At 37.7% G+C, this 17,759-nt stretch overlaps 1 protein-coding gene across 16 annotated transcripts in view; it reads right to left on the bottom strand.

The window, feature by feature from the left end:
* Positions 1 to 2,268: 2,268 nt before the first annotated feature.
* MPDZ (multiple PDZ domain crumbs cell polarity complex component) overlaps positions 2,269 to 17,759 on the bottom strand; it is a 99,539-nt gene continuing 84,048 nt past the window's right edge. For 14 of the 16 annotated variants that reach the window (XM_041416440.1, XM_041416446.1, XM_041416445.1 and 11 more), the window contains 8 exons: positions 17,539 to 17,625; positions 16,147 to 16,243; positions 15,467 to 15,510; positions 14,280 to 14,402; positions 13,380 to 13,484; positions 13,150 to 13,262; positions 12,004 to 12,127; positions 8,982 to 11,234 (listed from right to left, as the gene is read on the bottom strand). In XM_041416440.1, the coding sequence (XP_041272374.1) occupies positions 11,088 to 11,234; positions 12,004 to 12,127; positions 13,150 to 13,262; positions 13,380 to 13,484; positions 14,280 to 14,402; positions 15,467 to 15,510; positions 16,147 to 16,243; positions 17,539 to 17,625 (840 nt within the window). In that variant the 3' untranslated portion in view covers positions 8,982 to 11,087. Of the gene's footprint in view, positions 2,403 to 2,763; positions 2,874 to 8,981; positions 11,235 to 12,003; positions 12,128 to 13,149; positions 13,263 to 13,379; positions 13,485 to 14,279; positions 14,403 to 15,466; positions 15,511 to 16,146; positions 16,244 to 17,538; positions 17,626 to 17,759 lie in introns of those variants that run through there. The other 2 variants (XR_005953515.1, XM_041416442.1) reach the window with 2 other exon arrangements.

Below are 17,759 nucleotides of genomic sequence, written 5' to 3'. Positions count from 1 at the left end.
GGAATCAGTTACTGATCTTCCATGTCACTTTCACATCAGCTGATGAAATTTCATGCAAAATTTGATGAATTACCATTCACTTTCATTAAATACTGCATTAAAATGACTTTCTTGCTTTATTGCAATTTCCTATACTTTTAAAAAAATGTATATGTTTGGAGAACAAGATAATCACTGATATAGAAAAATTAATCAGAATACAATAGAAAAATGTTTGAAATATTTCCCTTCACTATAACCATCTTAAAATTTGAAAGCAGTAGAGACAAGAGACGAAAAGAGAAAGGTCATCCTACTTGCAGTCACTTGGGAAAAATAAAGATATCAGAGCTATATCTGATTTGCAAAGATGATGAGAAAATTAGTTTATGTGGTGTTAATTAAGTAGCAAATACATATATAATTATTTTCTGCCTATTGTTACCATTTTAGAGACCTAGATTAGTATTGAATTTGTAAACGTATTTCTGATATGAGAAAGAAGTCTCTCTGGAGACAAATGAGTTTAACACAGAAGTCTGTTCAATTTTTTCTCTTTATTTAAGTGTATTTTGGCAGGAAAAAAAGTGTTAAACTTGCTTTAATTTCTTACTTTTAAATGCACTTTATACTTGCTCAAGATCTTGTATCTGGTTTCCCCTTCCCTTATTGCCCAAGCATTTAGAAGAACATGAAGTCAGTTTTTCACTGTAAAAGGTCATAAATGAAATGGAATGCAGCAATGCTGACAACAAACACTTTGCAGATCTATCTGGGGCGATTTAAGGGCTGTTTACTTTTGGATGAAGGATTACCTATTAAATCTGAAAGAGGTTTCAAGCTGAATAAACACCATCTAGTAGGGTCAGTTATCCTTATTGTCATGCAGTAGAAGTAGCAAGAATGTTCTAGGTCAACTGGTGATGTACCATACATCTAAATCATACTGAAAGGATTAAAAGGTGCTGAGGTGAAATGGCATTAACAGACATGGCAATTTTCAAGAGATTTTTCCAGGAAGGATATGGTTAAAAAACAAAAAGGATGATTAAGTCTTTTCATGTAAAATAAACATCAGCCACACTCTCATAGGGAAGGGGTAAAGGCAACATGTGATAAATATAACTCAAAGCAACATCCTGGGTGCATTTGTAGGCATGTGACTGTAACAGACTAGTTCATATGATCCTCTGAAGTCATTTTAGTGGAGTAACATTAAAAAAAAGCATTGAAGGATTTAGTGTTACAAAGATTTTTTAAGCCATGTCCCTATGCTATACACATGGGGAAAAAATCAAGTATGAAGGAAGGATGAAGAAATGGGTTTGCAAATTGGTATTAAATAAATATGGTTTTATAGTCCTGATCAAGAAGGATTTCTTGAAATGTGGCATGCTTTCAACTGATGTGAACAAGGTCTGAGAAGTGCAACCAGCAGCATGTTTGCATTAGTTGTAGGATGCATGCCACTCTCACACCTCTAAATTAATTCCAGGTCTTAGGTGTATTTTAATAGAATAAGTGTCAAAATACTATCCTGTCTTCTTTATCTGACTGTGACATAGACTATGAGTATGTTGTGATACGGCATCGCCACAGTGCGGACACAGAATCGCCACGGAATCAGAGTCTAACAGAGGCGGTAGCAGGTCCCGTGACTGCCCGCCGTCCCCAAGCGCCGGGAAGGCACACAGGGAGGGAGGATCCCCCCCCATCCCACCGGCCGTGTGGGGCGGGGTGAGGGCGGCCCCCCTGCTCCACTGAGCCCCCAGACGCCCGCGGGGCACTCCCCGCCGGGCTTGGGACCAGCTGGCCAGGAGCCCAATCCACCCCGGGGGAAGAGACATTGCCCTCCGAGGCGCAGCTGCCCCCCAGCTCTCCCTCCTGGGGTGGGGGAGAGGATCCTGCGTCATACAGAAAATCAGACTCCCCCTCCTCCACATCCGAGACAGAAGGGGTCCCCAGGGAACCCCGAGAGCCACAACGAGGAGACCCCCGCCAAACGTCACTCAACTTTTGCCAGTGCACCATCAGCGATCTCACATCCACCGAACAATCATCAAAGAGAGCAACCATGAGACGATCCCCCACGTGAGACCTCACCTCCCTAGAAAGCGCCTCCAAAGGGTCCGAAAAAAAACCTTGCTCTCTGGCCCACAGAAACAAACTCTCAAACGCACTCCAGGAAAGGGAAACTCCTCTCCAATCGAGGAGAACTTTCCAGAGATCTAAAATAACAGAATCATCCGAGGAACTCACAGAGGCTGCCATCTCTCACAAGAGCAGCAGGCAATGCCAAGCAAACAAGGGGGGAAAGGATACAACCTCACCCAGCAAGGCCGCACGACACCAGAGGTCTCAAGTTCATCACGTCGGGGTCACCAGTTGTTGCGATACGGCACAAAATGATGACACAGACACTGCTGCTCTCGAGGGGAACAAAAAGGAAGAAGAAGAAGAACTTTATTTTCTGACTCCAACATTTATAGTTTTCCAAAGGTGACAGGGGATTGGAGGGTGACAGTGCCACCTCTCCAATGCCACTGGACAGACCAAGGGTCCATCAATTCTCTCCACCTCCATGAAAGAATGGAAAACATAGGTTATTTACAGAACTGTGTGTGAGAAAGTTTGTTGAAAGAATGCAAACATCAGAAGGCTTAACAAAGTCTTATAAAATCAGGGCGACACATCAGCCCAGTCCACTGGGAACTCCTGTGAGCCCCTATCAATGACAGCCAAGACTGAGGTCTTTGAAGTCGCCATACCTAAAATGAGGCATACCTGTGGTAAATAAGCTCCAGTACAGTTGCACAGTTCGATATCAGTCTGTTTAACGTACTTCAGAAGCAAGCCACAAGCGCCAGATGCCTGGAGCTGGTTATGAATCTCTCCTTCAAGACAAGAATTTACGACACATTACTCTAGGAGTTCAAGACCATCAAACTTCAGATTTCAGATCCTTGTGAAAAACTCTTTAAGACATTATCAAAGAAGGATGTGGCATTTGGTATAAAACCCCTGTTAATAAATAACAGAAGAATTTGTGATTACTTTGAAATTACTTTGAAAATGAATTGAGGAATGCAGTTTTCAGAGGAGACACCAAGTTTTTACCTTGCACAGCACCGACAATACCATGCATACCTGTGTATATACCTGTGTATATACCTGTGTATATATATATTCCTCAAGACTGTCACAAAAAACTTTATGAATCTGCAAAATAAAATTACTTATGTGCATTAAGCATATGGTTTGCAAGAGGACTTCAAAAACCTATGAAAATGCACTGTACGTCCAGGCAGAAACCAATGCATTTCTCCTAAAACCTTTATGCCTTTCCTAACCCTTTAGAAAAAAAATGCATATAGGGCTTCTTGAAAGGCTATCAGTAAGCAAGTAGAAACAGTACCCTTATAGCTTTCACAGCAGAAATTAGAAAGATCAGTCCCTGTGTTCTCACAGAGGTCATAAGTAAAGGTGTCTTCAAAATCCTAAACTATACTTGAAAAACTAAAAATTGTGAATAATTTTGCAAGGGATAAACTTAGAGACAGTGACAGACTTTTTATTCTCTCTGCAAATAAATTGAAGATTTTTTTGAGACATATTTTTTAAAGCATAATAGCCCTCTGGATATTTTTAGAGGTGTGTTTTTATTTTTATGCATTCACTTTGTGATAGCCAGTGTTAAACATTTTGGATTTACGCATATTTTGTTGAAGCTTGTGGTTTTCAACAAATTAAAACAAGGGTCAAAATAGGGTAACTGTTCAAGCTACTACTATGTGGTTTTCTGCTTGGTAATACATCAGTGTAGAAATTTTAAACACACCAGAAGTTAAAATAACATTCTCCTGACTGAATAATTTCCATTAGGCTGCTGATATGAGCTGAACACCAACAACAGGCTCCAGTGGTTGTTTGTTTTGGAGTCCTTGTGTTCGTTTGTATCTCTGCAAACCTTGCTATTTGAGATTTACCTTGATTCTCTAGTGCTATCTAGTGGCTATTACTGAAAACTATTAATGTGTATATATGTAGCTAAATACAAGTTAGCTTCTATCTACCGATTTAGGTCCTTCTTACAGGGCTAGTCTGATTTCAAAGCATGCACATGTAGCTGTGCATTAGAGCCAAATAGTCTCTCCCACAAAGCTTCAGCACCTGAAGCTCCCAGGCTAAGTGCACAAGCTGAAACCAGCAGCTGACTGCACAAACACCATGTTTATTGGTTTTGTAATACAAGAGAAACACTCAAAGAGCCATCTCCATGCCCATTTGTGCTTAAATAAGCAAGCAATTCTCCTCTCCTGCTACCCCTTAATTTAACTTATCCCTCTTCTGTTAACTCAAGTCACTTTTGAATTGGATGTTCATACCACGGCAGTTGCAGCCATCTTTTAAGATAGAGAAAAGCACACAGGCTGCCAGATGTCAGTAAATACCTTTGTCTCCTTGCTGCTGGCTGCCCAGCATTTCTGTTTGGTTCACCTCCTCCTTGACATTTAGAAGGAAACCAACCCAATTCAGGTTGCCACTTTTGGCTCGATCAGAGATTTGTTAGCTTGGTCAACAAATTCAAGGTTTATACTCAAGTGAGAGTCCATAATATATGTACATGAGTTCAAACTGTCTGTAAAGTAAAACTGAGTATAATTCCTGTATATAAAAGGAACAATCCTATGAATGTGAGGTCTTTCACACGGGCCTAAACAAAGGACTTCTATCAGTGAGGAACTGTGAAGTGTATTCATACTTCATAAGGTGATTTTAGTCCCAGAAACACAGCATCAATATCCCAGATCCAAACATTTCTCAGCTTCAAATAGGACATCATTGTCCTGAAAGCAGAACCTGGAATGTGTTCCACTGTTAAACTTTCCAGACTAATAGAAAATATGTACATTCACAGTAGAAAAAGGTTCACTGGGAATCACAAAATAACAAAGAAACAGATAATGCCTCTGCTGCAGTTTTTTCCTGACAAAATAGATCAAATATTTATTCTCTTTCTAAAAATCCTTCGAGACCTATATGTATTGAATAGGATTAGAGTACCTAGTTCAATTTCTTCCATAAGAATAAAACCCCATACCTGGCAGGAAATAACTGCAGGCCAATAGTCAGCACTTACACAGTACTATTCCCAGATCTTCACATGCACACACGTGCATGAGCACACACAGAGCCTTTGACGTCCTCCCTTCACACATAATTTCCCCCCTGCCCCAACCCAATGCACATACTCCGATCAAAAGAAATGAGAGCAGGAGAAGTGCAGACAAGAATGGTTTGGCTGCTGGCAAAATAGCATGCTTTGAAGAGACTCTGACTTACAGTGGAAAGAAAAGAACATCTTACAGCAAACAAACTGTTAATGAGCTATTTCTACTAAATGTAAATATTCCATAAATCTGCACTTAAAGCAAAGGTCCAGTTTTATTCTTTTTATTCCTGCTCAAGCAACTACAATAGCAAAAAAGCTTTTTTTCAGAGGGAGACAATATACACAGAATTCTGATGGTCAGCTTCAATTTGAAACAAACAAAAGCCCAATTGTTCCTAGGAAGATAAGGCATAGATTGAAGACAGCATGCTCAGTCACAATAGTAAAACCAGCTCAGACCAGGAGGTTCCTACCTTGTCTTAAGCAATTCTCCTTCCTGCCCAGATTTATCCTTATTGCAAAGGTTTTGTTAATTTAGCAAAAAGGCAATCACTGCTGACATTCAGTGTTGTGAAAGAATGTGAAATCTCCTTCAAATTCTTTGCTGTAAAAGTCTTATCACGAGAGTGTGCCCATAAATATTTTTGTGAAATAATCAACATACATATTTAGTTAGAACAACCTCTAGGTCTACACTAACAATCATTTCAAGTGCAGTACTTTTCCTTACATATATACTTAAAAAGGGTACGAAGTAAATATATTATGAGGTAAGTATGAATATTAGCACTTTTACCCTTCTTCTGGTCTTGGTGACAGTAACAAAGGATAATGCTTTCCCCATATAACGATCTTTTATTATCACCTATCCTCAGTGGTCTCTGTCACAAACAGGAATTTCAGTGAATCTGGTGCCTTAGCAAGTAGGACTGTATTGAGGTCTGTCTATCTCTCTCTCTCTCTCTCTCTCTCTCTCTCTCTCTCTCTCTCTCTCTCCCTCTCTCTCTCATTTGCAATACTGGTCTTTATACTTCCCACAGACATATTCACATTTAACAACATGTAATGAATATATTTTTTTCAGTCAAAACAAACTGTATATGGTTTGACAGTTTTTGATAAATATTCCCCTAAAATGAGAGTACAGCTTATTAGCTATTAACTACACAAGGTGCTGCTCCCAATGCTTTTGTAAAATTCACAATAGTGTGAAACCTTGAAGCGATGGACACAGTGGCTTTGGCATCGCTGTGATCATGAGGTATTTCAAAGTTACAGCCTGAAAAGACCTTTCATGTGCCTCAGCCTAAGTGCTTGTGTGAGGTGCCCAAACAAGAAACTTCTTTAACTGCTGTGCAGTAGTGGAAATCCAAAAATGCATCATTTAAATGTACCCCATGCCCTCAGTTTTCTGAGTCCCGGTATCATGACCTCTTCTGTGGCTGTGGACAGTGAGGAGCATGAACAAAGCACTATGAAAACACACCAAACTGACACTCTGTTGTTGAACAATGTTGCACAGAACTCAAAGAGTCAACTGCCATCTCACAGAAATACTCAAGAAGAACATTCATTCTCTTTTAGGTATAATGTCTACCTTGGTCAGTCAAAGCATACTTTTAATCAAACTTAATTCACTTAACAAAGTGCAATCTTAACTAATAAAATGCCAGAGGCTGAAATACCAGAAAATACTAACAACTGTTAACAAATTCAAAGCCTCCCCTCTTAGACAAAAAGTTTTCTCTTGTCTGCCTATGGACAAACTGGCATCTAATTGCAAGCACTTAAAAAACCCAGTGTAGTACTGGCAGTCATAAAAACAGGTAAGTTGTTTTTGTATGTGATTCAAACACTCCTCTGATGTAATTAAAAAAAAAGTAATTTATCTGTTTAAGCTACCTATATGAAAGTCAAGAACAATGGACCGAATACAAACTAGTCTGAAGTGAAATAGTAAGTGAACACCTGCTTGGCTCACTTTCACAAACTTGCTGCTGTAACTAAACAAAAAAATCTCCAGTTGAAAACTAATAATTTAGTTTGGAAAATTCTGTTGTTTTCAGCTCAGGTATATGCAGCTTTTAGAATTAATATCTTACCAGAATTTAATCTCCTTTCTACTGAAATATGAGAAGCAGTATCTACATTTTTTCTATCCTTTTCAAATAATCAGTTTCACAGGGAGTAGGAAGCTTAGGAAGATTTTACATCAGGAGAGTAAGAACATAGGAACTTCAATCTACTTGGGCATCATTTTCCACTAGGTGCATTCTTCTCAATTGTTTGAATTGGATCTTCTTACCTGTCATGGTTGCCACTTCCATGAACATAGGTGGCCAAACTTCACAAATAAATTCATTGCCCTGCAACACTGGCTATGGACTAAAACACATTATATTAAAGACCTACGTGTCTGTTGAGGAACATGCATGATGACCAGTTATAAAAGAAAAATCCCCACTGCAGGCATTGAATAGGCTAAGGAAATACTGTTTACTATTAAAAATATTTACAGTTTCAATAAAATTTGTAGAGAATGTGAAAACTTTATTCTTAGTAGCTTCAGTTGGAGTTTATAAGAGAAGTGCCCTCTACACAGGAATATTTTAGATGCTTCAAACTATTTGTTTTTAAAAAGCAAGAAAAAGTGTGTGTAGAAATCTAACAAATGCCCCTTTCCAATGTCAGTCCTATTTTGAGGTAAGGCTTTCTTTGCAAAACACTATTAAATGACCTAAGTACTTCCACATTACTTGCAAGTCTCTGTCAGCAAAACAAAATATCTTGATGCTTAACAGCAAGGATGACACTTTTTTTCTTCATCTATGTCTATAGAATATACAGTTTCTTTTTTTTTTTTTTTTTTCCTTATAAAAAGAGACTGAATAGAGTGAAGGAAAGGGGATCAGCAATAGCTATTAAATTCCAACCTTTCTCTCAGCTGAGAATTAACAATACTACTGCTACCATAAAGCTAACACAGAAATAAAATCTAACAGAAGAATGAACAGAAAAGCAGCCATGCCAACGATACCTGCTCGCTGTCAAGAAATGAAATATGTGCATTCCTATGAATCAGCTGTGCTTTGTTCAGACCCATGCTTTCAAAAAGTGACAATCCCTTTCATTAATACCACTCTAAAATTAAAGAGCTTTTCATCAATACTACTCTAATTACCCCTCAGCAATAAATAGCTGAGAGTTAAAAAAAGGGCTCAATATCTGACCAGACAATGGGATGGAGCCTTTAAGATGCCAGACCCTTCCACACCTGTAACACAGTAACATTGAAAAAATGTAACCAAAACCATAAAACTTGGTAGAACTGGGCCACAGCACCTAGCACCTTGCAAGACTAACTCTTGTGACTGGAAAGTTGTGTTGAATACAAAATGATAAAGAAAATCAAACATCCTAAGCCTGGAAAGTCTAGTAATAAATGGTCCAGCTCATGGCAGCCATTTAGCAGTAGTCATGCAACAGTTTCCTGGCATGGGGCCTGGGGGAAAGCCTGTTCTCTGAGCCCTAAGCTCCATGGCCCACTGTTTTTGTCCCTCATGTCACATCCCGTGCCTGAAGGAATGATTTTTTAACAATCATTAACGCTCTGTTACAAAAAAGCAAGACAGCTTCACAGTTTCATTAATTTACTAAGAATTTGCAAGTGAAGATAACATCTTTCAAAAAAATCAATTTTTAGCAGATGCTTTAAAGTTTACATCAAGAGTAATGTCTTTTTTAACTATTAAATTGTTTTGAATTAATCTTTTGCAACAGAATGAATAATGCAAGCAACTAGTAACACACCCAGTACTTCACTACATCATGACAGTTTGAAATTTATTAATTTAAATCTCCCATTGTGACACAACAGCAGTAATAAAATAGCTGTACACTACTTCTGTTACAAATATAGATAGTATTTAAAGTGACTTTACATACTCTAATGTAGGCGTTTCTCACTCTATGCAAGGAATAAGTACAAAAGCAGCATAACAGCAGCATCCAGCAATGGTACCATCTAGTTTATTGCAGTTTAGCCTACCACAATGTAACTTCTAGAACAGTTAAAAAGACAAACAGTGGGGTTTTTTTTTGTTACACTTACACATAGCTAACAATTTGTTAATACTATTTGACAGATACTCCTAATACTGCTTTTGTGACCCTCTAAAATGAATGCTAGACTTTTGTATTATCCCCTAATAATGGCCTGACCATTGCCTGCATTTTCAGTTCATATTTCTCGTAAGTGATAGTTGAGATAGTGGCCTTCTTGCTAAAATTCCATTTTTGCCAATTAACAGAAAGCATCCTGCTGCTAAATTAGCATACTAGTCTGACTGGTATCTTCCTCTCTCAAAAGACTCAGCTAAATTTTTCTGCAGGAAAAAAAAATCATGGGAAAAGCATGCTTTATCTGCCAGATTCCTAAGAGCATGGCGGGCAAAGGCAGGCAGGTTACAATCAGCTAAGTGTTTCATTGAGTGCAGTTTTTAGATAAAGTTTAAATAATGATAAAGTGATGCATTTATTGACCACACTGCTGATCAAAGAAAGCTCCACATTTGCATTGTACTTTCTAGATGCTTTTATTTGTGCCTCTAAAATTAATATCCCCAAAATAATAGTTGTAGCTGTCAAAGCTCCTCTTTTCCTTATTACTGATACAAACCCTCGCTGCTGCCTTACTACTCACCTCCACTGTGAGGCATTTGCAGGTCTTCACCCATCCTCAACCCGTAACTCCTGGTTGTATCCCTCCTCAATTCAAGGAGGACTCTACCTTTGCTGCTAGTGATAATGGCAGCAACACCATTAATGTCAACTCCTTCCACACTGGCAATATCCAGGTATCTGCTGTCAGCTAAGCAGAGCTGCTCTGAGAGGTTTGTTCACGTCTCTGAAGCAAGCAGCTTGCAGAAATGTCTACACTGATCCTGTACGTGGTGTTGCATGTTGGAAGAGGACAACCTTTGCTTACAGACACTTCATATTAGAAAAGTTGTTTTCACCCATAAGGACTATAAAATATTCCTATTTTAAAAGTCTAGTTCTTCTAATACTGCAGTTGCTAGGCATTCTCAATCACCAGGAATAGTTTCCACTAGTAATGGATTTTTCAGCCCTGAGCACAAGTTCCACAAAACCCAAACAAAACAAACAAACAAAAACCAAAACCACCATCACCACCACCAAGACACCCCGCTGCTGCCAAAATAATGAAATCCTCAAACCTAAGCCAAGTGAAACACAGTGCTCTTTTTTTTTTTTTTTTTTTTTTTTTTTTCAGATACACCATGACTTAGAAAAATTTAAACACACAAAAAGACAGGAAAAAAAAATCCACCCAAGTCGCCAAACTAGTTTCTTCTATAGAGCATTGTGAAATAATATGGTCATTGAACAGTCTGGGTTGAAAGGAACCTTAGAAATCATCTAGTTCCAACGAACCATCTAGTCTATTAACCATCTGCCTCCAGATTACATACATTTCCCCTTATCTCCCAAATCTCTGTTTTAGTAATATTTTATTTCTTCAATAACCTTACTCCTGTTTTCCCCAGCAACCTCCATGCTGACTTGGTGAATTTATCCTTTTTCCAACATTATTCAAATATGCAAAGTCTCTTCCAAAAACATTTTCAGTTTTCTTATGTTATTAATGACAACATTTTTTTTCATGGTGACTTACTAATAGCAAAAATATCCATGTGTTTCCATTGTCAACATAACTTCATCCCAGGGGTTTGACAGGAAGAGAAGTACTTCTAATATATACAAAAATATGGTTAAATGTTACTTTTCTTCAGTGTTGTAACACAGTTCTGTGAAGCTGAAAGAGCAAGACTACAAAAACATTTCCATTCTCTTTACTACATAGAAAGTAAACAATATTGTCTTACTGACCCTAGCCTGTCAGGCAGCCAGTTCATGATAATACAGTCAAAGTGACTGTTCCTTTTGTCCTTTTCAGAATAGCAACTGCTTCCTCGTGGGTCACCCCTTCTAAACTCTGCCCATTCACAGCAATGATTTGATCCCCCCTCTTGAGGCGTCCATCTTCTGCTGCTGCACCCTGAAATGATAAAACAAGTAACTGCAGACTCACACATTTCTTTTTCTCCCTGACACACAGTCCTGAAAAGAAAACCTCTTGCAACATTTTTGGTGTTCAGGGATACAGATAGAGCCAATTGTTGAGAAGACTGCTAATTTCGCAGTGAGCCCTGCCTTGTCTAAGTTCCACATCTAGAAATTGGAACTACATGATTGCTTGGTTCCTTTAACCCTGTTTTTCCAGCTAGTGTAAGATTTAAACCTAGTATTATAAAAGTAACATTTTCAAGACCTGCAGAACTTTTCACCAAGTGGTGTAAAAGACAGCTTTATACTTTGATATACCTTAAAAATTTAGCATTCATGATTCCAGTTTTCTCTGAGTCTCTGTTGTTTCCTAGAGCTATCCAAATTATCAAATCCAGGTCAGCATCTGAATTTCTCTGAAGGTCCAGTCTGAGCTCAATAAAACATTTCCCTTTACTACCTGAAGTAAACACACTGTAAATATAAGGCAAGGGAGCTTTTTTCCTACGTATTACACAATTCCAGTCTCAAGAGGTGGACAAGACTCTGCCAATAGGCTGAATCATGTATATTTGGAAATTCTCAATCTTTTGAAAATTACAGCCTTCAAGTGCTGCAAGCACATTTTGATCAGCCTTTGCACTAAAAAGGAAAAGCCGTGAGCAGCTGCAACATTCTTTTGACTGCAAATCCAGGCCAAGATTTAGAACAATAACTACAGTGAACTAATAAATGGATTGATTGGACATATTTCCACCTACCTTTGCAAACACTGTCTTCACATAAATAGGTAAGTCTCCATGGGGACTGCCATAACCACCTACAATACTAAAGCCAAGGCCGTCTGGTCCTCTGTCCAGAGTAATGGTCTTGTACTGAGGAGGTCTAAGAAAAGTGAAAAGAGTATTTTGTCTGAACTTCAGATTTAACACATAGAATATTCTACAAAAAAACATTATTCCTCTTAAGCTAACCAATACATTTATCTTTCCACTATGACTACAAATACTTTTGTTATAAAGAACAAAAGTATTTGTAGTTATAGTAGCTATTTCCGTTAATGCAAAACTCTGTAAACTACCTAATGCCCATATTATTATACAAAAATAGCTATTTCAAATACACAGCTCAGGGCGTAGTTATAGCTGCTATGTCCCACCAACAGTGCTTACTAGTGAACTAGAGAGGCATTGTCAGTATCTCCAGATTCCCTAATATCTACGTTAAAAATCCTGTAATAGCTAAAATTAGCTCAAATAGTTTATGCTATTAAGGTTTAATTGCTTCTCTCCTAATAGATGACTCTGTATTTGTATATATGTGTTTCTTATACAGATCATTTATAAGCGTATTTCCCCACATGTACTTTGATAGTAAGAAATTTTGGAATTCTACTTTTCAAAGTAAGTATGTGTGGTTAAAGAATATGTCTTTCCCCTTTCCTAAAAGAAAAAATGCCTCAGATTTATGACAGAGTTTGACACAAAACTTGTTTACATAATGCACCTCGCAGAATACCAGAAGCAGTATACCCTGTATACCAGAAACATCTGGCACGCCTGATTGCCCAGCACTAGAGAGCACGCTACAGAAACACAGATACAACAGTGGAAAGAGAATTTCTGTGTGTATCAATTAATCCTAGCTACTCAATCTCAGTGAAACAGTAGAGGCTGTAGAAGAAATCAGATCACAAAACAAGCCTACAGAGAGTAAAAAAAAAAATGCAGCACAGAAAATTGCATTACGAAAAACACAGAAGAGGGCCTGTGGCCCACAGGTACAGCAAATATGTTAATCATGATTAAGCCAAAAATGTCATCCATTATTTGCTAGAATTTTTAAGGTTTATATGTTGATTATCATCTAAAGTAACTGGCTACAGACGCTGTACATTCTATAGTTACCCTAAATCATCCTGAAAAATGCCAGTTGAAGTTAGTCCAGCAAATGAAAGACTGGGAGTAGGTGGATCCTGCTGCTGACCAGTTATGACACTCACTTCTCCCCCAGCTACAACCTAGGAACAGAGGTTGGAAATTAGTGATATAAGAATGCTGACACTAAAATAGTTCAATGTAGCAGCTGGCAAACCAGTATTCAGAAAATATTCAAAATGTCACTGAGGATTTTTTACCTGCAACTCAATAGTGCCTGAAGCATTTTTTAAGATATTAACAGCTTGGGAATGAGTCATGCCCTCAGTAGATGTTCCACAGATGCTAACAATCCTGTCCCCAACCTACAGAAGAAAATGTAGAAAATCTAACTTAGTTACATAGATTTATTTGTCACTTTCAACAATAGCAGAACTTCGAAATGGTCCAGTATGAAGGCAGTATTTCAGCATCAGAATTAGCAAATGACACTGGTTTAGTGTAATCAGTGTAAAAAATACTGATGCTTTACAGAACTGATCCTAAAACTCTAGAAATACATATTAAAAACCAGAGATGCATTTGGCATGTCACCTGAAGACAGGCAGACTGATGTAGCAAATTATAATCAGAGATTCTGTTTGACTTCATCTTGAAATAACATTTTCCAAGAAATCTGAATCAAATTCAACCACCTTTGATGCAGACTGGATACAGCATACACTTAAGTACAGGTTCAGATAAAATCTCCCTCTCTAACTCAGAGCCTAAAATGTACTCTCTATCCTAAGTATAGGAAAGATGAGAGATAAAACAGACTGCACACCTACATTTGTAGGAATGACCACTACACTCCGCAGTGGCACTTGTTTATAGAATGCATCCTTCTGAACCACTTTCTATGCTTTTAATTTTCACAAGCTGACTAACTCTAAGATCCACGACTGCTTTAGGACCTCCTTTCTTAAGTTAGAACATGTCAGCAATTACACTTTCCCATGCTACCAATTTGAGTACCTTTTTCATCAATCCAAACAGCAAGAATTCTTTTCACAGCCAGAAGCACTTATGACCGTTTCACTGAACTGCTGGTTTACTGTCTGCCTAGAGTAATCACATTACCCACGCCGTCTTTACAGCCTTGTTAACAATTAACTTACTCTTAATTTCTGAGTCTGAGCTGCAACTCCATTCGGGTGCATCATGGCAATAAATATAGGAACATCTCCGAGAGGACTTCCTACACCTCCAGCAATGCTCACTCCTAGTGAATCTGTAGGATTCTGTTATAGTAATAAAAAAAAGATTAGATTTTTCTGGAAAGAAAAACACAGAGAACTGTAGCTTATCTCAAAAGATGGCTAAACCCCCTATTTTATGAAGATCAGAATTCCCGTGTCAAGCCAGTTTTTAAGCTTATATGCTCTGCATCACCTCAAGAAAGCAGAAAGACCAGCATGGATGTTTTTTCTTCTTAGTGGTAGGAGAAAATTTGCTGATTTAGTTGTGTGTTTTATCTTAACCAAACTAAATAATTACAGAATTCAGCACCTGACTCTTAATGTCAGCACAGAGGTCTGTGCAAGGAAAACCAATGAGATGGGATTGCTGTCCTCAGTACAGTCTATATGAATATGCTGTTATGAATCTCCTTTAAGACTAGAATTAATCTTTTTGCTCCCCCTAGTGCCCAAATGTGAAAAGCAAAACCAGCTGCTTACCACTGCACCACACCCAAATACCTCCCTGCAAAAACTGCTACTGCAAACTGCAGATTCTGCTGTTAAAATTTGCAGATTCTACTGTTAAAAGACTGGCTGTGTAATCAAGTGAACTAGATGCCAAGAAAAAAGAAACAAATATAAATATTTTGGAAAATAAGATGTAGTTTGTGGCTAAGCTCACATGCATAATGAAGGTGACTGAAGTTCACACTTGAAAACCTGGCAGCTATCATGCAAGAACCTACTCATTAAAAATACATGTGAAGAAAAATATCAAATACCAAAAAACAGCCTTCCAACTTTGGTACAATACCCCTGACTTTACCACAACAGAGTGTGCATTTAACTCAATCTGGTAACAATAAAACTAGGTCCCAGTATCTCTTTCTTCTTTTACTTTCAACACAATTCACAAAACATAATAGCATAAGTCACACTACTTTACATAAAAATATAGGCAGTGCAAATCATACACTCTCAAACTGAAAAGAGAAACAAATTAATTTCCTGTTCCTTTCCTAAAACAATGAATAGCCCTAGACTTCTTTCATTCTGTAAAGATACCTATTGGAAACATCTACAAAACCTATTCCTGATATATGCCATTGCATGCCACAACTTACCTTTTTTATTTCAACTGTTCTTAGTCCCTGTATTTCAGAAGCTGCTGTCAAATGAATTAAGATAAATGAAAAAAAAAAGTTAAACTGGCATTCTTAGAAAACTTTTTCAATAAAGTCATCCAAATTACTATGATGATTCTAACTTTCTGCTTGTTTGTTATATACATCTTAATCTGATTTTGATAGTGGCTATCACTAAAATAATTGGATTGAAATAATTCTAGAATAGGTGAAAGAATCAACCATTTTCTCAATTTAAATAACTTTTGGAATAAGACTGCTAAACTCAAAAGAGAAAAAACCCATTATTTTCTAGCAATACTTTGATCATAAATAACTTTGTTCTAAATTTAAGCATGAGACAGCTATTCCACATGTATCTGGATTTCTATGAGTTAGACAGCTTGTCATATGACTTATTTAAATTAAATAAAAAATTACGGCTCAACTTAGATTGTCAGTATCTAAACTGCTTACATAACAAGCTGCCAGTTTCTTTTATAAAAAGCTACTATAACATATATGTGATGTACTGAGCAGTAATCACTTATACAGCATTTTACTGACTAAGGAATTACTTTGAGGCCTACATCACATAGTTAGACTATTTAACAGAAAGATCTCAGCTACCAGTTCACATCTATAAAATACTGAAAGCACCAAAAAACTCTCCAACTTACTGGTATGCTTCTTTAGGCCACTTTCAAAGACCTCAGATGCACTGGACCCGGAAACTGGGAAACTGAACGATGAGAGACTGCCACTTCCTTCACTGACCTACACACAACATTAGAGTGGGATTAGAGAGGAGTTTTGCTGACCCAGTTACTAAAAGTAAAACTGTAACTCGCTGTATTAGTTTTCTTTTCTGCAGTATTTTATTTTTTCTGTGCCCAGTTAAAACTGAATCAGAGAACTCCACAAAATTTTTGGTCACTGTAGACAGCTGTTTTTTGAAGCATCATTAGACCAACAGAGATTGTACTTCTACAATCCCATGCAAAGCTTTCAAGTGCTTCTTCTGAGGGCCAACAAGGACCTGGTATTTGCACCTTCTATCACGCTCTAAAGATCTTCTAATGCAAGTTAGCTACAAGTACCACAATAAGGACAGAATACAAAAGACAGGTATCAGTACGTCCTCATGTGGGCTCTCAAATGTTCAGGCTACAACTAAGATTAGGGTCTCCATTCGACTTGACCTGCACAATTTCCAGGAATATTTTCACTATACTTGAAGGGCAAGCAAAGGAACAACATGGATCCTTGTGAGCATAGTCCACTGACTGTGACACACTCTTCAACAGTGTGAACTTCATCTTAGAGTAAGACCAGCCAGAGTATGCATGTTTTCACGCTGTTTAGCAACATTAATTCTGAAGAGAGCCTAAAATGTCAGTCTTATCTAGTCTTAAATTGCTCACTTGAATTTTAATAATGTCTTAAAACTATTTATATTTAATACTTGATAATTTTTATCCTCAGTTCACAACCAAAGTTATTAAGGTAATTTGTGAGTCTTCAGAACTGTAGCTCCTACTGGATAGAATCACAGTGCAAGCTGCTATGCCACGGAAGATGCTTTCAAATACAGAAATTTATCTGAGGTTGTAACAATTCACCCTCAGACCAACAATAAAATAAATAAGAGAAGTCTGATGGAAAGAGCACAGGTTTCCTGCTTCTGCCTAACAAGCTGACAGTAAGGACACGCAAGGAATAGAGAAATTCCCTAAGCTTACCAAAGCAATACTCCACTGCATGCCAACTATTCTGACAGTAACTAAGAGGTTTAAAGTTGACTCTAACTTCTGGTATTGATGAGAATTGGAATTCTCTATGCTTCCAAGCTGGAGCCTGGAGCAAAGTCATTTCTGGCTTATATTTTTGTTTGGATATTGTCTATAGCAGAATAATTTGCTAAACAGAGCATATAAAATGGCTACTGAAGATCTGCAAATTTTTTCCATCTTGGATCAGGCATGTGAAAAATATTGCCATTATAAAATAGATTTTTCTATTTGCTTTCAATATTTATTTCTCCTAAACTAACCAGTTTTATAGTTACATACCTGGCTGCTCTGGGATGTTCTCCTTTCAGAGTGAAATGGCCCAGCTTTTATTCTTCCAACCTCTAGCCTTACTGTACCTAAGGAACACTAAAGAAACAGTTAGTTGTAACATATCTCTTCTGCCTACAAGACTAAAAACTACAATATTTAAGTAACTTTCTAGAAAGTGGAAGAAGAAAAAAAACACATGGACAGATGGAAGAAGAAAAAAAAACCCATGG

Source organism: Onychostruthus taczanowskii, unplaced genomic scaffold (assembly GCF_017590055.1).
Source record: "Onychostruthus taczanowskii isolate IOZ18803 unplaced genomic scaffold, ASM1759005v1 scaffold52, whole genome shotgun sequence".
In the NCBI taxonomy this organism is placed as follows: Eukaryota; Metazoa; Chordata; class Aves; order Passeriformes; family Passeridae; genus Onychostruthus; species Onychostruthus taczanowskii.
The sequence above is the reverse complement of the archived record's forward strand: the minus strand, read 5'-3'. Positions and strand labels throughout refer to the sequence as shown.